General features: G+C 42.2%; 1 protein-coding gene across 1 annotated transcript in view; it reads right to left on the bottom strand.

Moving 5' to 3' along the window:
* The window catches only part of COL24A1 (collagen type XXIV alpha 1 chain), a gene marked incomplete at its 5' end in the record, with an annotated part of 140,490 nt that extends 129,607 nt beyond the window's left edge, over window positions 1-10,883 (bottom strand). The window contains 2 exons of the mRNA XM_009635107.2: window positions 2,893-4,196; window positions 10,835-10,883. Coding sequence (XP_009633402.2) covers window positions 2,893-4,196; window positions 10,835-10,883 — 1,353 coding nt within the window. The remainder of the gene's footprint in view (window positions 1-2,892; window positions 4,197-10,834) is intronic.
* Between the last annotated feature and the right edge of the window lie 2,939 nt (window positions 10,884-13,822).

Below are 13,822 nucleotides of genomic sequence, written 5' to 3'. Positions count from 1 at the left end.
CCTGAGTGTCTTCATAATCCGATAGCTTTTCCAATAGTGAAAAATAATTCCTAGCTCATTTCTCAGAGGAAGCCAAATCCTGTGCAGATAGCCTGCAGATGCAATTAGCTACCAGCAGCTAACCTCTTCAGCTCACATCAACCATTCCTTCTACCACTGTGGGACCACATACCATGTTACTGCAAACTTATACTGGACTGTGAAATGAAGAACAGTTTGGAAGTTAAACAGTTAAAAATACACACCAGATATTTTCTTAATCTTCATACAGTGCCAACACCCTCCACAACACAAAAAGGAGTGGTTCATCAGATGAATGGAGCAGCTTTCCGTCTAAACTAAGGGTTCAGAAGACCACACTGTTCCACTTCAAACTTGCCTTATATTTTTGTAGGGGATTTTGGTCATTGCAACTGTGAGAACTTCAATCAGGGTCTTAATAGTTTTAAAGAAATAGGTTCCCTTTTCCATATGTTATCCATAAAGGAAAACCTGAATCCTGGAGCCCTGCTTTGCAGCGCTGAGTGAATTCCACAGCTGTGGGATCATGGAATACAAGGGGCCTAATTATACAAGGCAAGAATCAGTTCTAGTAGATGATTAAAAGCTAAAATGAAGCTCAGGAGTTTAAGAACCACAAAAGCTAGTTGTTGCCTGTCAAGTCCAATAGAAGGAACATTATTTCTATGTTGAAGTCTTAAAAGAAGGTTCAAACCAACCACAACATCATGAAAGAAGTAAATAAAAAAAAAAAAACAAAAACAAAAAAAAAGGGGGGGGGGGGAGTGTTTCATGCCTCATGAGGATTTTTTGCTGCAAGGGAACTTTGTAACTTCCTCAGTGTTGCTTTTTCAGGCTCCCCACTGCTAAGACTCTGTGGGTACTTAGGTATTAAAGTATTAGAGCCACACAGATAAAAGCTTGGATTACCTCTGGTCTTCTTTGCATGGGTGTACTAGACTGAGAAAGCAAACCAAGACCACCTCTTCAAGCCTCCAATAACAGCAGCAGGTATTGTGCCATACAACCACCATGGAGGACAATTTTTTACAAGAGCTTGTAAGGAAGAGGCCATGCAGAGGCCTCTTCCCCCTTTGGCATCAGCCTCTCTGGCAACAAAATGCTTTAGCTTTGCCTCCATTCCAAGGGGTGCTGCTGGCCTCTTCAGCCAAACTAGTGCCTGCAAAGGTCTAGATTAACTTCCTAGCTCTGCACAGAGCTCTAAGACCTTGGCCATGTTGTTTAAATCCTGATACAGCAGAAGACCTCAGCACAAATGCACCATATTCATTGCTACAGGCAATACCAAACCCAAGGTCTGCTCTGACGGCCTTCCTAGGCAAGACAAACTTCTGCATCCCCAGTCCGCAAAAGAGGCATAGAAAATGGTAACATAACCATCTCTGAACTCTCCAAATTGGTTGTCATCTCTGACCCTGTATGCATAGTATCTGTGTCCAGAAAAAAAAAAAAAACCACAGAGCATTTGCTTGGAGTTTCTTAGTAATGCAACCAACCAACAGCGTTATCAGCAGCCGTTTCTGTGCCATGTAAATAAAAAAATGGATTTAACTTTCTTGGCTGGGACTGACTGAAATCACAATGTACAAGCTATGTGCTGAAATTAAAAGCTTCCATTAGCAGTTACTAAACATCCTAGGCTCCAAAAATGGAATTTAACCTCATGTTGATGACAGCTACACACTTAGTGATGTGTCCCCATAAATACTATCGTAAGGAAAAAAAAAAGGAAAAAAAAAGACTGACTTCACATTCAGAAAAGATTAAGCAAGAGCACCTCCAGACTAATGTGAATTATTTGTTAACACATTTTTCAATTGTGTAACAATCCCTTTGCATCTAGATCCTGTTTAGAGTAAAAACTGAAATTTTAAATAGGTTTTCAGTTGCTGACTGAAAAAGAAAAAAAGTCAATGCTGAAAGAATACATGCAATAAATTCATGGGCACATTCAAACATATATGAGGACCTGCTTCATGCATATCAAATTGCTTACCAGTAATAGCCACACAAATGCACACACAAAAAAAGAAGAGCAAGTGGAATTATCTAGTCGATGCTATGGTTTAAAAATTTTAACAACAACAACAAAAAAAAAAAATTCAAACAAGCACTAACTATCATATTTCAGTGGGAACTGTTGTTCTTTCTTGTCTGTAGCTTCATATACGTTGCTCTCATTTTTATGTATTAAAAAGTTTATGAGCCTTGTGCACACAACAAGAAAGGGCAAATGGGTTTCTATGAAAAGCACTTCTGCGCCTTTGCAGTTGTTTCAGGGGTCGCTTACTCTGCGAACTGAAAAATGCCACAAAATCTTGTAAGACTGTTCTAAAAATCATTTAACATGCAGGTTTGCATGACCCTGTAACTTTGGGTTACAAATGGTTTTACCAGTCTCGATTCTGCAACTGGTCTCTTTCTACAATTATGAATTTTGATAGCATTGCTCAGCTGAGAAAACTACATCAGTTGTCCAAACAGCCTAGTTGTTATTTTCATGGATCAGTGTCTACATTTGCGTACTGTATGAACTTATCCTGTAATTTTATTAAGTGAGCAGTCTCCATAATTAGCGCTTACAAACATCTGGCTGCGTTTCAAACTTAAGAAGTCTGGGTTGCCTACCACTTCACCAGAATGTGAATGTCTCGAATGTCCTTGCATTCTGCCAGTAAATAAAAATATACAACACTTACACCAAAATTACATGCGGGACAGAGACATACTTAAAGGCAGACAAACATGTGTACGGTAGAGCCAGGAGAGGTTGCAGTCACAGCTTTGGCATGCTTTGTGAGGTTTCTTTCAAAGCCTCTGTTAAACGTACGGTGCTGTGTTATAGTAAAGAGAGTAGTAAAGATAACTTACAGGAGGTCCAGTTTCCCCCTTTGGACCTCTGACACTTCCCATTTCAAACATTTTGTCAAGATCTTCATAGTCATAAGCATAATTATCAATAGCAATGTCATAACCGGTTTCCGTGTGGTAAGTCTCATCAGCATCAAATGCACCTTCCTGCCCTGGACCGAGCTGATTATCCAGAGAGAGGTCAGCAGGCAAACTGTACAGGGTTGTGTTGAAGATCTGCTGCTTTTTGCTTCGTTCATCTAAATGCTGGTTTGCTTTGCCCATTCCCTGGCTTTTCGTTTTACTCTGCTTTACAGGGGAGATCAGAGAAGGCTCGCTTTTCCTGCCTGCATCTTCTGTGGTATTATCTAAAGTATTTGGATGTGATCCTGTGGGGTTTTTAGTGATGTTTCTTTTTTTGCTCATCTCCTGCTGATGAAGAGGCAGATCGACGTTTTTCTGGAGTTCTGTTTCAGGCCAAGCTTCCAGCAATTGAGGTTTGGCCTCTGGAAACTCCGATGCAGAGACATTTCTTGACTCCAAGTATTCTGAAGAAAAGTGAATCTGAGCAACACTGGTAACCGGAATGTTTGATGTTTCTTCCCTTCTATAAGCTGATATGCCTTCTGACTGGTTTTTCTCATCAATCATCATCTTTGAAAAAACATCCAGCCCATCCAACACGTGTGGAGCTCCTAGCAGAGATCGATACGTTTCAGCCGGGCGACACTGCTGTTTCACGTATTTACAATAGTTTGCAGAGGCTTCTGCAGAGGGAATAATATCTAGCTGACATATAATTCCTTCAAAGCTGACAGAGTGAGAGTTCATCCTTCCCAGCGTAAACAAACCATCCGAATCAAATGTCTCCACTTCAGAAAGTATTTCCCTGCTATAGTACTTCTTTCCGCACTCGGCAAACATCGAGACAGCCTTGTCTCTAACAGCAATGGCAAATGAATGCCACTGTTCATTATGAACACTATAATCAAAGTACACGGACTGCTTCCCTCCAGTGTACACCACCACCTTTCTCGGCAGCAACTGGACACCGAACTGCAGTCTGCTTTTGTTCCTAACACTGAAAAGGAAAGCGTTATTTACTCTGTAAGAGTACAACCCAACTAATATGGTGAAGTGATGCCCTAGATGCGACGGTATGACTTGAGCAATGGGGGACTCAATATGTGCATCACTAGTTAGCACAACTCCTGACACGGTTAGGCGAACACCCTGAGGTAAGAGAGACGATGTCGAGGGCACTGTCGACTTTGAGGGCTGTTGAACATCTTTCACAAGGCCTAGTTGATGAAGAACATCTATTGCTGCAAAAAGAAACAAAGGCATACTGTTGATTCCGTTTACAACTCATAAATTCAGATCCATGTAAACAAACATACGCACCACATCTTAACAAATCTGTACCTCCCAGAGCATATATACTGCACACAGCAAGGCCACCAAATCCCTAGTGTAAGGCACACCAATCTTCCACATAAATCAAACAAATAATTAAAGTCAGGACAAAATTTCCATCTTTTAAAAAAAAAAAAAAACCACATAGAAAGGTAATGCCCATTGTATGTTAGTTCATTTATGAAACTGAAAAATCCCCATTTGCTGTCTTCAACTTTTTCACAGTAGTCTATGAACACACGTTGTTAGTTCCTTACTGATTTGGCTAATGCTGCCTACTCGTTGAGCAGATAATTGGGGTTTTTTTAACTTTAACTTTTTCTTCTGCAAAAACCTCCATGCTTTTCCTCTTTATCAGAAAAGTTTAAATGAAAGTATTTGTGGGGAGCGTTGCTTTGTTTTTAAGGAGGCACAAGCTATTTATAACACAGAAACACCGGAGCACCAGAAGACAGTCACTGGCTCAAAGCAAAATACAAAGGTAAGCCTTGCCGAGTAGCTACTATGGGCTGCAGAGGTAACGCAACCGGTACCCAGGAGGAATGGCTGTGCTTCCACCAGCGAGCTTTCTTCCACCAGGCAAGGCCCTGTGCCATTACAGAGCTGGCTTCAAAGGGAACTGTTTTCCCCAGGGGATCATTCTTGATTGTATGTATCCATGCCAAAGTTACTCAGGCTAAAAGAAAACAAAGATCTTTCCAAGGGGAGATGCAAGACAGTGTCTCCTTTCCCGCCACGCAGTTTACTCGTTAGGGCCAGGGATGAAGCATAGAATTGTTAGGTTGGAAAAGACCTTTAAGATCATCAAGTCCAACCGTTAAAGGTGAACTCTGCAGAAGCAGAAGTGGTAAGGAGCAAGGGAAGGGGCAAAATGTCAGGACCCAAGGGCCAGTGGTCCAATCTTCTGGCCCGTCTGTCCTCCCAGCGAGTGCAAGGCTGGAGCTACCCAGACAAAATACTGAATTAAGAGTGAGCTCCACAGCGGGAAACAGCAGTGGACATGAAGGAGACAGAGAAACCAGCAGTCCAACTGATTTATGTCCTATAGGTTTGGCTTTGGCATATAGAAGCCTGGATAGGAGATCTTCTGACAGGGCGGAATGGGCAGTGGTGTTTCACTGGTAGATTCTCTAGTGTCTTATATAATGTGAGCTTTGTGCTTGAGCCCTTTCCTTAGCCTGGACCTTACAGTATCTCCCATCTTTTACCTGGCTAAATACCTTCACCTAATGGGTAGAAACACAATTACCTATCCTCCTGATAAACTGAAATCATATCTGACCTGGGGTAAGAAATCAAAGCCACTTTCCTCCTAAAAGGTAAATCAATGGTCAAAGATGACCAAATTCATCTAGTATTGCCTAAATCACATTTAGGTGTGTTGGAGTCAGTGGGCATAAACACCTTCTTCCTTCAGGATGAATACAGAGACACTGTTAGATCCCTTAACATGCAGCTGAAACAGAAACACTGCAAAAGCTTGAATAGGAGCTAAACCGCTCATCCCCAGCAGTCTTCCTGCAGGGTCGCAAAATAAGACAGCACTTATGGCATTGATTGGTAAAACTGCTTGTCTGGGTGTTTGTGAAAGGTGCCACAGAAATACTGCAGAGACCGAGACAAAACACTATCATGGAAATAAGAGACAAGAAGGTTGGGGGCTAAAACACAGGACATCAGAAAAGGCTGAAGGAACTACATTTGCTTGGCCTGGAGATGGGAGGGTTTGGGGAAATCTAATTATGGTCATCCGTTATCTGAATTGGGGTTATAGGGAAAACAGAGAAAAGCTGAGGAATAACAGGCACACGCTGCAACACAAGGAATCCCAGCCCCCCCAAAAAAAAAGCATTCGCACCACGAAAGTGGTTAAGTGCTGGACCAGGGGGCCAGAGACATTGTGTAATCTCCACTCTTGGAGATTTTCAAAGCCCAACTGGACAGGGCCCAACAACCTGAACTAACTTCAACATTGACCCCAATCTCAGCAGGAGGTAGGACCAGATGAGCTCACAGTCCCTCTAACCTAAATTTTCCCATTTTCTGCACAAGGGGAAACTAAACATTGTTGTTTTCATAAACAGCATTGCACAGAAGCACACAGTATCATCTTTTCCCCAGCCCCCCCAACTGGAACAACTGGCTGGACCTAAGCTGCAGTGAACTGCCTATATCAAAAATGACCAGCAGTATCTAATGGTTGCACCAATCTAATAAGCCTGACTGGGAAGAGACTGGTGCTTACCGCAGCATTTAGCTGAGGGTACTTTTACTATGCACGTTGTGCTTATACCCAGTAAATAAAGCTATTAAATGGCATAACAAAAAATTGAAGTTAACCAATAAAAAGTTAAGGATTCTCTGCTATATTAAGAGAAAAGGGCAACTGAAAGAAATAGATGCTTGCTCTTTTAGTGGAAAAAAGGTCTCCTTTCCCAGTCTTCCCCTTCTCTGTTTACTGAATGTATTCATAGCAAACTTTAAGAATAGACAGATGTTGGCTTAGTTTCAGTGGTAAATTATGAAAAGAGCCTGAGATTTCCTTGAGAGTGGTTTATAAATTGGAACCAAAAGCATCAACCTGAATGCACCATACATCTTGAGAATTAATTACACACCTTGTAGTGTTTCTAGTCATGTCTGAGATTCACGGACGCGCCAAGATTCTCCTGGCAGGTAGCCAGTGCAGACAGAGGTATGGAGAAAGCATAGCTTTGCAGAAAGTCCTGTGTACGCCAATTTCTCAAGATGTTTTGCCTCAGAGCAATTAATTTACCATGGCTGTATTTTTATCTGTCAAACTGATAACAGAGGTCAGGTTATAGTAGGGCTTCGAAGCACAATGCTTCTGCTAGTGAACCACCACACTTTCCCAGGACCCCGGTCCTACGTGGCCTGCATGTAGTTACGGAGAAAGCTGTACTTGTATCGCCCTTGTGAAAGCTAAGAAAAAACCACAGGTCCTGAGCGCTGGGCAATGCAAAGGTCTTACGCGTGCAAATCATCCCCCAAGGCTGGAGACATTGCTCCAGCACTTCTGCGCGCTGGCTGGGCCAGCTGACTGCAGAGAGGAGAACATCTAATAATCTAACATAAGGTTGTGCCTAATTATCACATCCTAACCTGAAATATTTGGCAAGTACTTGTATTTACAAATATTTGCAATTATATATTTGTATTTGAAAATAACAATGCATGTGATCCATCCAAAGTATTACACATTGACGTATACAACAAAAAGCTTAAACTGGCTTAAACCAGTCAATTTAAAAATTACATTCAAGAGTATCGCTAGTAAATCTCAAACTGCAAGCAAAATTGCCAAAACTTTGGCAGCTCCAATTTGAAAACAGCACACTTGAAAAGTTATTAAAAAAAGGGAAATCATCCGAGAGCACAGTGAAAAATAAGACACATTCTCCACATCCTGCAGACAGATTTCTGTGAACAACGACAGGTCCTGAGAAAGCTAAACACAATTTAACGCCGTGTGAAAAAATGACAGCAGAAGATTAAGTATCGACTAATTATTCCTTGCTGACTTGCTGCCTGTTAACCCACCGTCAAGCCAAAAGGCTGTTCCAAACTTTTTTGGCCAGTCGCTTCATTTCTGGTCCAACATGTATTTTCATTTTATTTTAAGGCTTTCAGAAGCTCTTGGCAGTACACAGGGTTTGGGAGCAGGCAACCCTCTCAACTCTTCCTCCCAGCACGACAACCACTATTTTCTTTACCTATCAATAGTCAGTTTTCTTTGTTTACCCATGTCTGCACAACATCTGTCTTCACTTACTGCTCACTCAACCCATTAATCCCCTAAATTGTAACGGCTCGTCTTCTTGAGAGAAAAGTTGTTTGGGGTTTTTCGTGTCAATTGCTTTCCTTCCACCTTCTAGAAGGACTCGAAAAATTCACAACCTTACTGCATCACGGGGGGAGGGAAAACCTAACATGGGCTTTGGCAAAAAAATCCTCTTGTGACACAAAAAAAATCCCAGAAAGGAATTGGGGATTTGGAGATTTGATCATTGAATACCCCTGTTCTGTTTAGTCACCCTTGTTCATTTTCCACATTCCTCCATACCCATGACTACTCTGAAGGCAGGATATTTGGGGTGCTCTCTCCATATCAGCAATCCCAGTATGCCCATTACTTGCTTTCCCTTTACCAGTACGGCTAAGGGAAAGACAAGGGTCATTCATCAGTCAGCCCTACCAGACCTGAGAGCAGTTACTCAAGTTGCCCATTTCCTAGGAGATGCTGCATCTGCAGTTGGGTAAATTAAGATACCTGGCTGCAACTAGTGCTCTCCTGGACACCAGGCCAAGCGACTGGTGTAGGAAAGCCAACCAGATACATTGATTCTGTATGTCCTTCAGCCACACTCAAAGTACTATTCCTAAAGGCTCAGGCAGTATCTTCACATACATTCCACTGAACACACTTTATGGCAGCCTACCAAAATGAACAAGGCGTAGCTTCCCAGGTAAAGCATGCACAGGCTCTCCCATCAGCTCAGGAGAGAAGGAATGTTTATTACTCTAGCTAGCATCTTCGTATTTGGCAGAATAGTCTTTTTTTGCAAAACACAACTGCCAAGGAAGTTGTAATAACAACTTAAGTGTTAACATATTCCTAATGGGCAGACAATCCTGTTCCAAACCCTAAGCACTGCAAATGGAACAGTACTAGCTCTGGAGGTTATATGCTGCGACCGAAGGATACACTTGACCTGCTCTTTTTATTTTGAGGAGGTTTCCTCAGTCTGCTGTCCTCTGAAATGCTTTTTTCAACCTTGTTTACACAGCATGCAAATGAAGTGCACGAGGGACCAAATTGACCCGTGGGCAGAAAGCTGCATCAAGGCTCAATGCATCGTTTTGATCCCAAGCAAGCGCTTAAAGAAAATGAAGTCGTGTATGGCATCTGTGGAGGGGGAGCGGAGGGGAGTTGCCATTCAGCAAGGCTTCTCACATGGCTATCTAGAAATGCAGTCAATTAAAAAAAAAAAAAAAAAAGCAGGAAAGCTCCTTCATCTGCTGGTGACAACATAAAAAAAATAATCAAATATAAGCACGTTGAGACTGGAGGCTCTCCCGCACTCCTGAAAAGCTCTGTGCATGGAGGTACTCTCAGCTGAGAGGCAAATAAGCCTCAGGCTGCACCCACTCCCCCGTGCCGCTGCCCCCCGCTCCTGTAGCCTTCAGGGACCCCACCTGAAGTTTCATTAGAAAATCAATTCTCAGGCTGAGGCACGTGAGAAGCAAGAGAAATTGTTTATTTCTTTGCAGAGGAGAAGGGTGGAATGGAGGGATGAAGGCAACTCAAACCATCACTGCAGACCTGTCCCTGGCACCCCTCACCGGCTCCCGCTGCACCGGGAAAGCGTAGATGCGTCCCTAAAACAGGCTCTTCCCTTTCCATCCCTTCAGGCCTGGAGCAGGGCAGCCCACACACAGCTACGGGTGCTGCCCTCCTCCGATGAGAACTTGGCTCAGCTATTAGAAAAATCTGGGAAAGTCCCTTCATCGGGAAAGCATATGTCCCCCATTGAGCTGATGGGGAAAAATCAACAACCAATCTTACCAGGCAAACAATGAGCAACTAAGGCAAAACTACAAAGAGAATGGGGAGGGGAGGGAATAAAACCAAGCCGCAACTGAAGAAAAAAACCCCCAAGCTTTGCCAGTCGCAGGGAATGATGGAAGGAAAACGGCATTGGTGAGAATAACACTGAGATATCCCACAGGGCTCTAGCAAAATGTTATCAGGAATGAGTCTTGTTTTAACCCAGCTGTTTGTATTCAGCTGAGTATTTGCAGTTAACATACTTACCACCACAGATGACCCTATTTCTTCCTTCACCTGTACAGTGAAGGAACGTGGCAGAGAACTGATGCTGCCCCTCTCCTGGCAGATAAGAAGCACTAAACAGCATGCTACCTCCACCACTTCGGGACGCCAATACTCCCACAGCCGTCTCTAGTGCAAGCTGCACATCTGGTGCAGTTGTGACAGCTGGCAGATTAAAAAAGCAGCTAAAAACAAGACAACCCTATTTCCTCACCAACATCTGCATCTGAATGCAAACCCAGATGAATACACGATTTCACTTTTTGCTTTAACGATGCCAGCCTAGACTAAGCCTTTGTTGTAGGCAGTGGTTTGCTTGCACAGCCCGAAGTGCAAAGGTAACTCAGTCATAGCTCGCCACCCCCACGGACACCCACTTGCAGCACAGACACAATCAAAGCCTTTTCACTGTACAAGGCTTCTCTTTTCTGAAGAGCATGCTTAAATATGTAAGCAATTTCCTAGACAGAAAATCTGAGTAATTTTCAAAAGGTCATCTTTTCCAAACTGGTTGCTTTAAACTTTTGCTCTCATTATGCTGTAGCTGGTATTTTCTTTAAGTTGCCGTTAAGGAACTGAACCTAAGGTCACTAGTAACAATAGCCATTTACTCTTTTCATCTAGTAACAGATTATACATACAAATGTCCTGTTATTAAAAAAAAAAAAAAAAAAAAAAAGCAAGCATTCTCACCTTGTTTGGGTACTTGTGCAACACCCACAGCTATACATATTGCAATGAAAAGAATGAAAAGGAGAGTTTTCCTAAAAGGGAAAGGAAGAAAAGAACATGTGAGAAAACATCTACAGTTTCAGAACTCCAAGGAATTAGAAGCTTGATTCAACATCCAAAGTCAATGGCAGGATACCATCGACTTCAGCAAGTCCTGGATCAAAGCCACCACATTGTACAACTTTCCACTGATGCCGAGAAGGTGTTTTACACAAAGATCGAGGATTATGTATGCCCTCATGTATAGTACATACATTTTACACTGGCTTATATTAAGAAAGTAACTGCATCTGGTTTATATTTTCTTGCAGCAGCCTTCAAACATGCATGCTATTATGTAGTAAATTTCTTCCTGGAAACAACAAAAAAATGTTACTGTAAAGAAACCTTAAAATAAATTACAAGTTTATGCCTGTAGGGATCATTAGATACTATTGACCTGCTATCAGTCTTGTCACTGTATCACATCATTCCACCAGAAATGAAAACGTCGTGTCACCCTTTTGTTCCTGTATTATAAAGTTTTGTCATATTAAAAACAAGACACTCTCTTCACAATGTAAAAAAAAAAAATCCTATCACATTTTGACTTAAAACTTCATGCTCAGATAGAAGAGTGCAATACTGACAGGTATCATAGCCTCATCGATTGCCACAAACATACCTAAGGTCGATATGGATTATGTGCTCAAAATTTGCTTTAAATGAAGCGTTGGATGTTGGGCAAAGAATAAATTTTTACCATGGTTAAAACCAGATCCATCTACTGGGTTTTTACTCAATTATCATATTAGCACCTGATCACATACTTTTCAGTGACTGAATCTTTTAATAAACAAGAAATATATTTTCTGTTAGTGTTGGACATCCAGGCACAGAAACAGATGCATGTAACACTAATAGTAACCTAGAGCCTCAGCTCAACCCTCTCGCTCATTAACCTCACTGATTTTTCATATTAAGTGCTAGATTGACTGAAAGCATTTGCTGTACCATGCCAGAGAGCAGTTGAGTATCTGGAATAAACAATATTTGAAAGCAACACAGCTGCAATTAAACACCTGCAACTTCATGTGCTCCACCTTTGCCAGCTAATTAGTCAGGTTTGCACAGCAAAGGAAGTGCAGGAAGAAAACCCCAACCACTTTATACAGGGACGTATGGTTCAAATGGCAATGATGGACCCAGTTCCTTCCACTGAGCGCTCACTGCCAGGTTGCCTTCAGCTCAGGGGACAACGTAGGTATAAACCAAGTATTAGTAATGCTACAATGACAAAAAATCCTGCTATGATTTAAATATTTATATATATATATATGTACATATACGCACACAGCAGTATTTAGTGAAAAATCTTAATATTCCTTTCAAGGGTTTGCAATTCAAACATTCCGGAAATAACCAAGCACGTGAAAATCTCAGAGCAAAAATCTGGTTTTCTCAATTTGCTCAGTGAAGCAAAGAAAAAAAAAAGTCAAAATTCATCAGTCCAGCAGAGGATGGGTTTGACAACTTACTCTCCTTCCACTTCGGCAATTTTACTGTGGGTTTTCAGCCCAGTTTTCAAGCCAAGGAGTTCTCAACCGCCCCCTCCCCAAGCCCAGCCCCTGGTGGAGACTCGGCAGCCAAAGTTCACAGGCTGAGCCTTCCCCCCATTCCCTCTGTGAGGAAAAACACCCATGGAAAATGCTGGGAGGAGAAAGGAAGCATTACAGACCCAACCAATTCCCACACCTTACAGATGTGTTGGTTCAAACAATAATTAAAAAAAACCCCTCACCATCGGCCACCACCCACTCTCCAGCTGCCAAACCCCTCTGCTTTTCCATTCCTCTTCCTGGACTGTATTCACAAACTGCCACGCTGATTTTCAGGCAAAGCACTTATTTAAACAGGATTTCAAATTACAGGAGCAGGGAAGAGCAGCTTTACAAAATTAGACTAAACATATTTTTTCCTGCTATGATATATCTTAAGCAGTCTCTCGTGGCATTGCTCAAAACATCTGCTCAAAGTTCTCAAAGCAAATGAATGGGCTGGATCTTAGACAAAATTAGGTCCATTGGTTATACACCTATGTGTAGATTTCCACATGGTAAGAGCTTAAGTTTTGGCAATCAGAACAAACTAATAATTTAAGGAACAGTAAGACATGATAAAGGTAATATTTTATCATTGTTATTGCCACTGTGAAACTGAAGGTACATCATGGGGTTTAGAAGAAAATGCACAGAATGTACAGGATATTCAAAAGTATGCCTCACTGCTCCAGTTCTGATCACAGAAGGGGACTGGGGTGGAAACTACGCCTTACAAATCCCAACGTGCTTGTAAGGACACGTTTTGTAATTAACCACTGCAGTCCCTAGCTATTCCTTTCTCCAGGCTTTCTCCTGCTACAGCTGTGAAACACCCACTGGAGCAGCTCTGGCACTCCTGAAAAAGACCCAATATTGACTCTTGCCCAAACGGCAGGTCAGCTACAGGACACTCACTTTGGGGTTTTTTTCAGCTCTGAAGACCAGAATTCAAGTTCATAGGGATGGCAGTGTTAGGTTAACGGTTGGACTTGATGATCTTAAAGGTCTTTCCAACCTAAATGATTCTATGATTCATCATCTCTGTCTCACACAATGCATCATCTCTTGATCTAACGAGAAGCTCAGTGACGGGACATAGCCATGTTAGGAAGTCCACGCACCCCACTGCATCAGCTAAAAGTCAGGACAGCTCTTTATTTATTTGACTTTCATGGGCACAAAATGGATTAGCAATTAAAAATAGCATAAGACATTTTAGTTAACTCCAAAGCCAGGATGCACAAAGGACCCCAGAGCCCCAAATGCAAAGATGACACTTCTGAACCCTACAACTGCCTCGTCCACAACGTCAGCCAGGGACAAGCTGCATGTCAGGTATCTGCCTCTGTCACCTCCCAGCAAATGTTGT

The sequence above is a fragment of the Egretta garzetta genome, unplaced genomic scaffold, assembly GCF_000687185.1.
Source record: "Egretta garzetta isolate BGI_Z169 unplaced genomic scaffold, ASM68718v1 scaffold43, whole genome shotgun sequence".
In the NCBI taxonomy this organism is placed as follows: domain Eukaryota; kingdom Metazoa; phylum Chordata; class Aves; order Pelecaniformes; family Ardeidae; genus Egretta; species Egretta garzetta.
The sequence above is the reverse complement of the archived record's forward strand: the minus strand, read 5'-3'. Positions and strand labels throughout refer to the sequence as shown.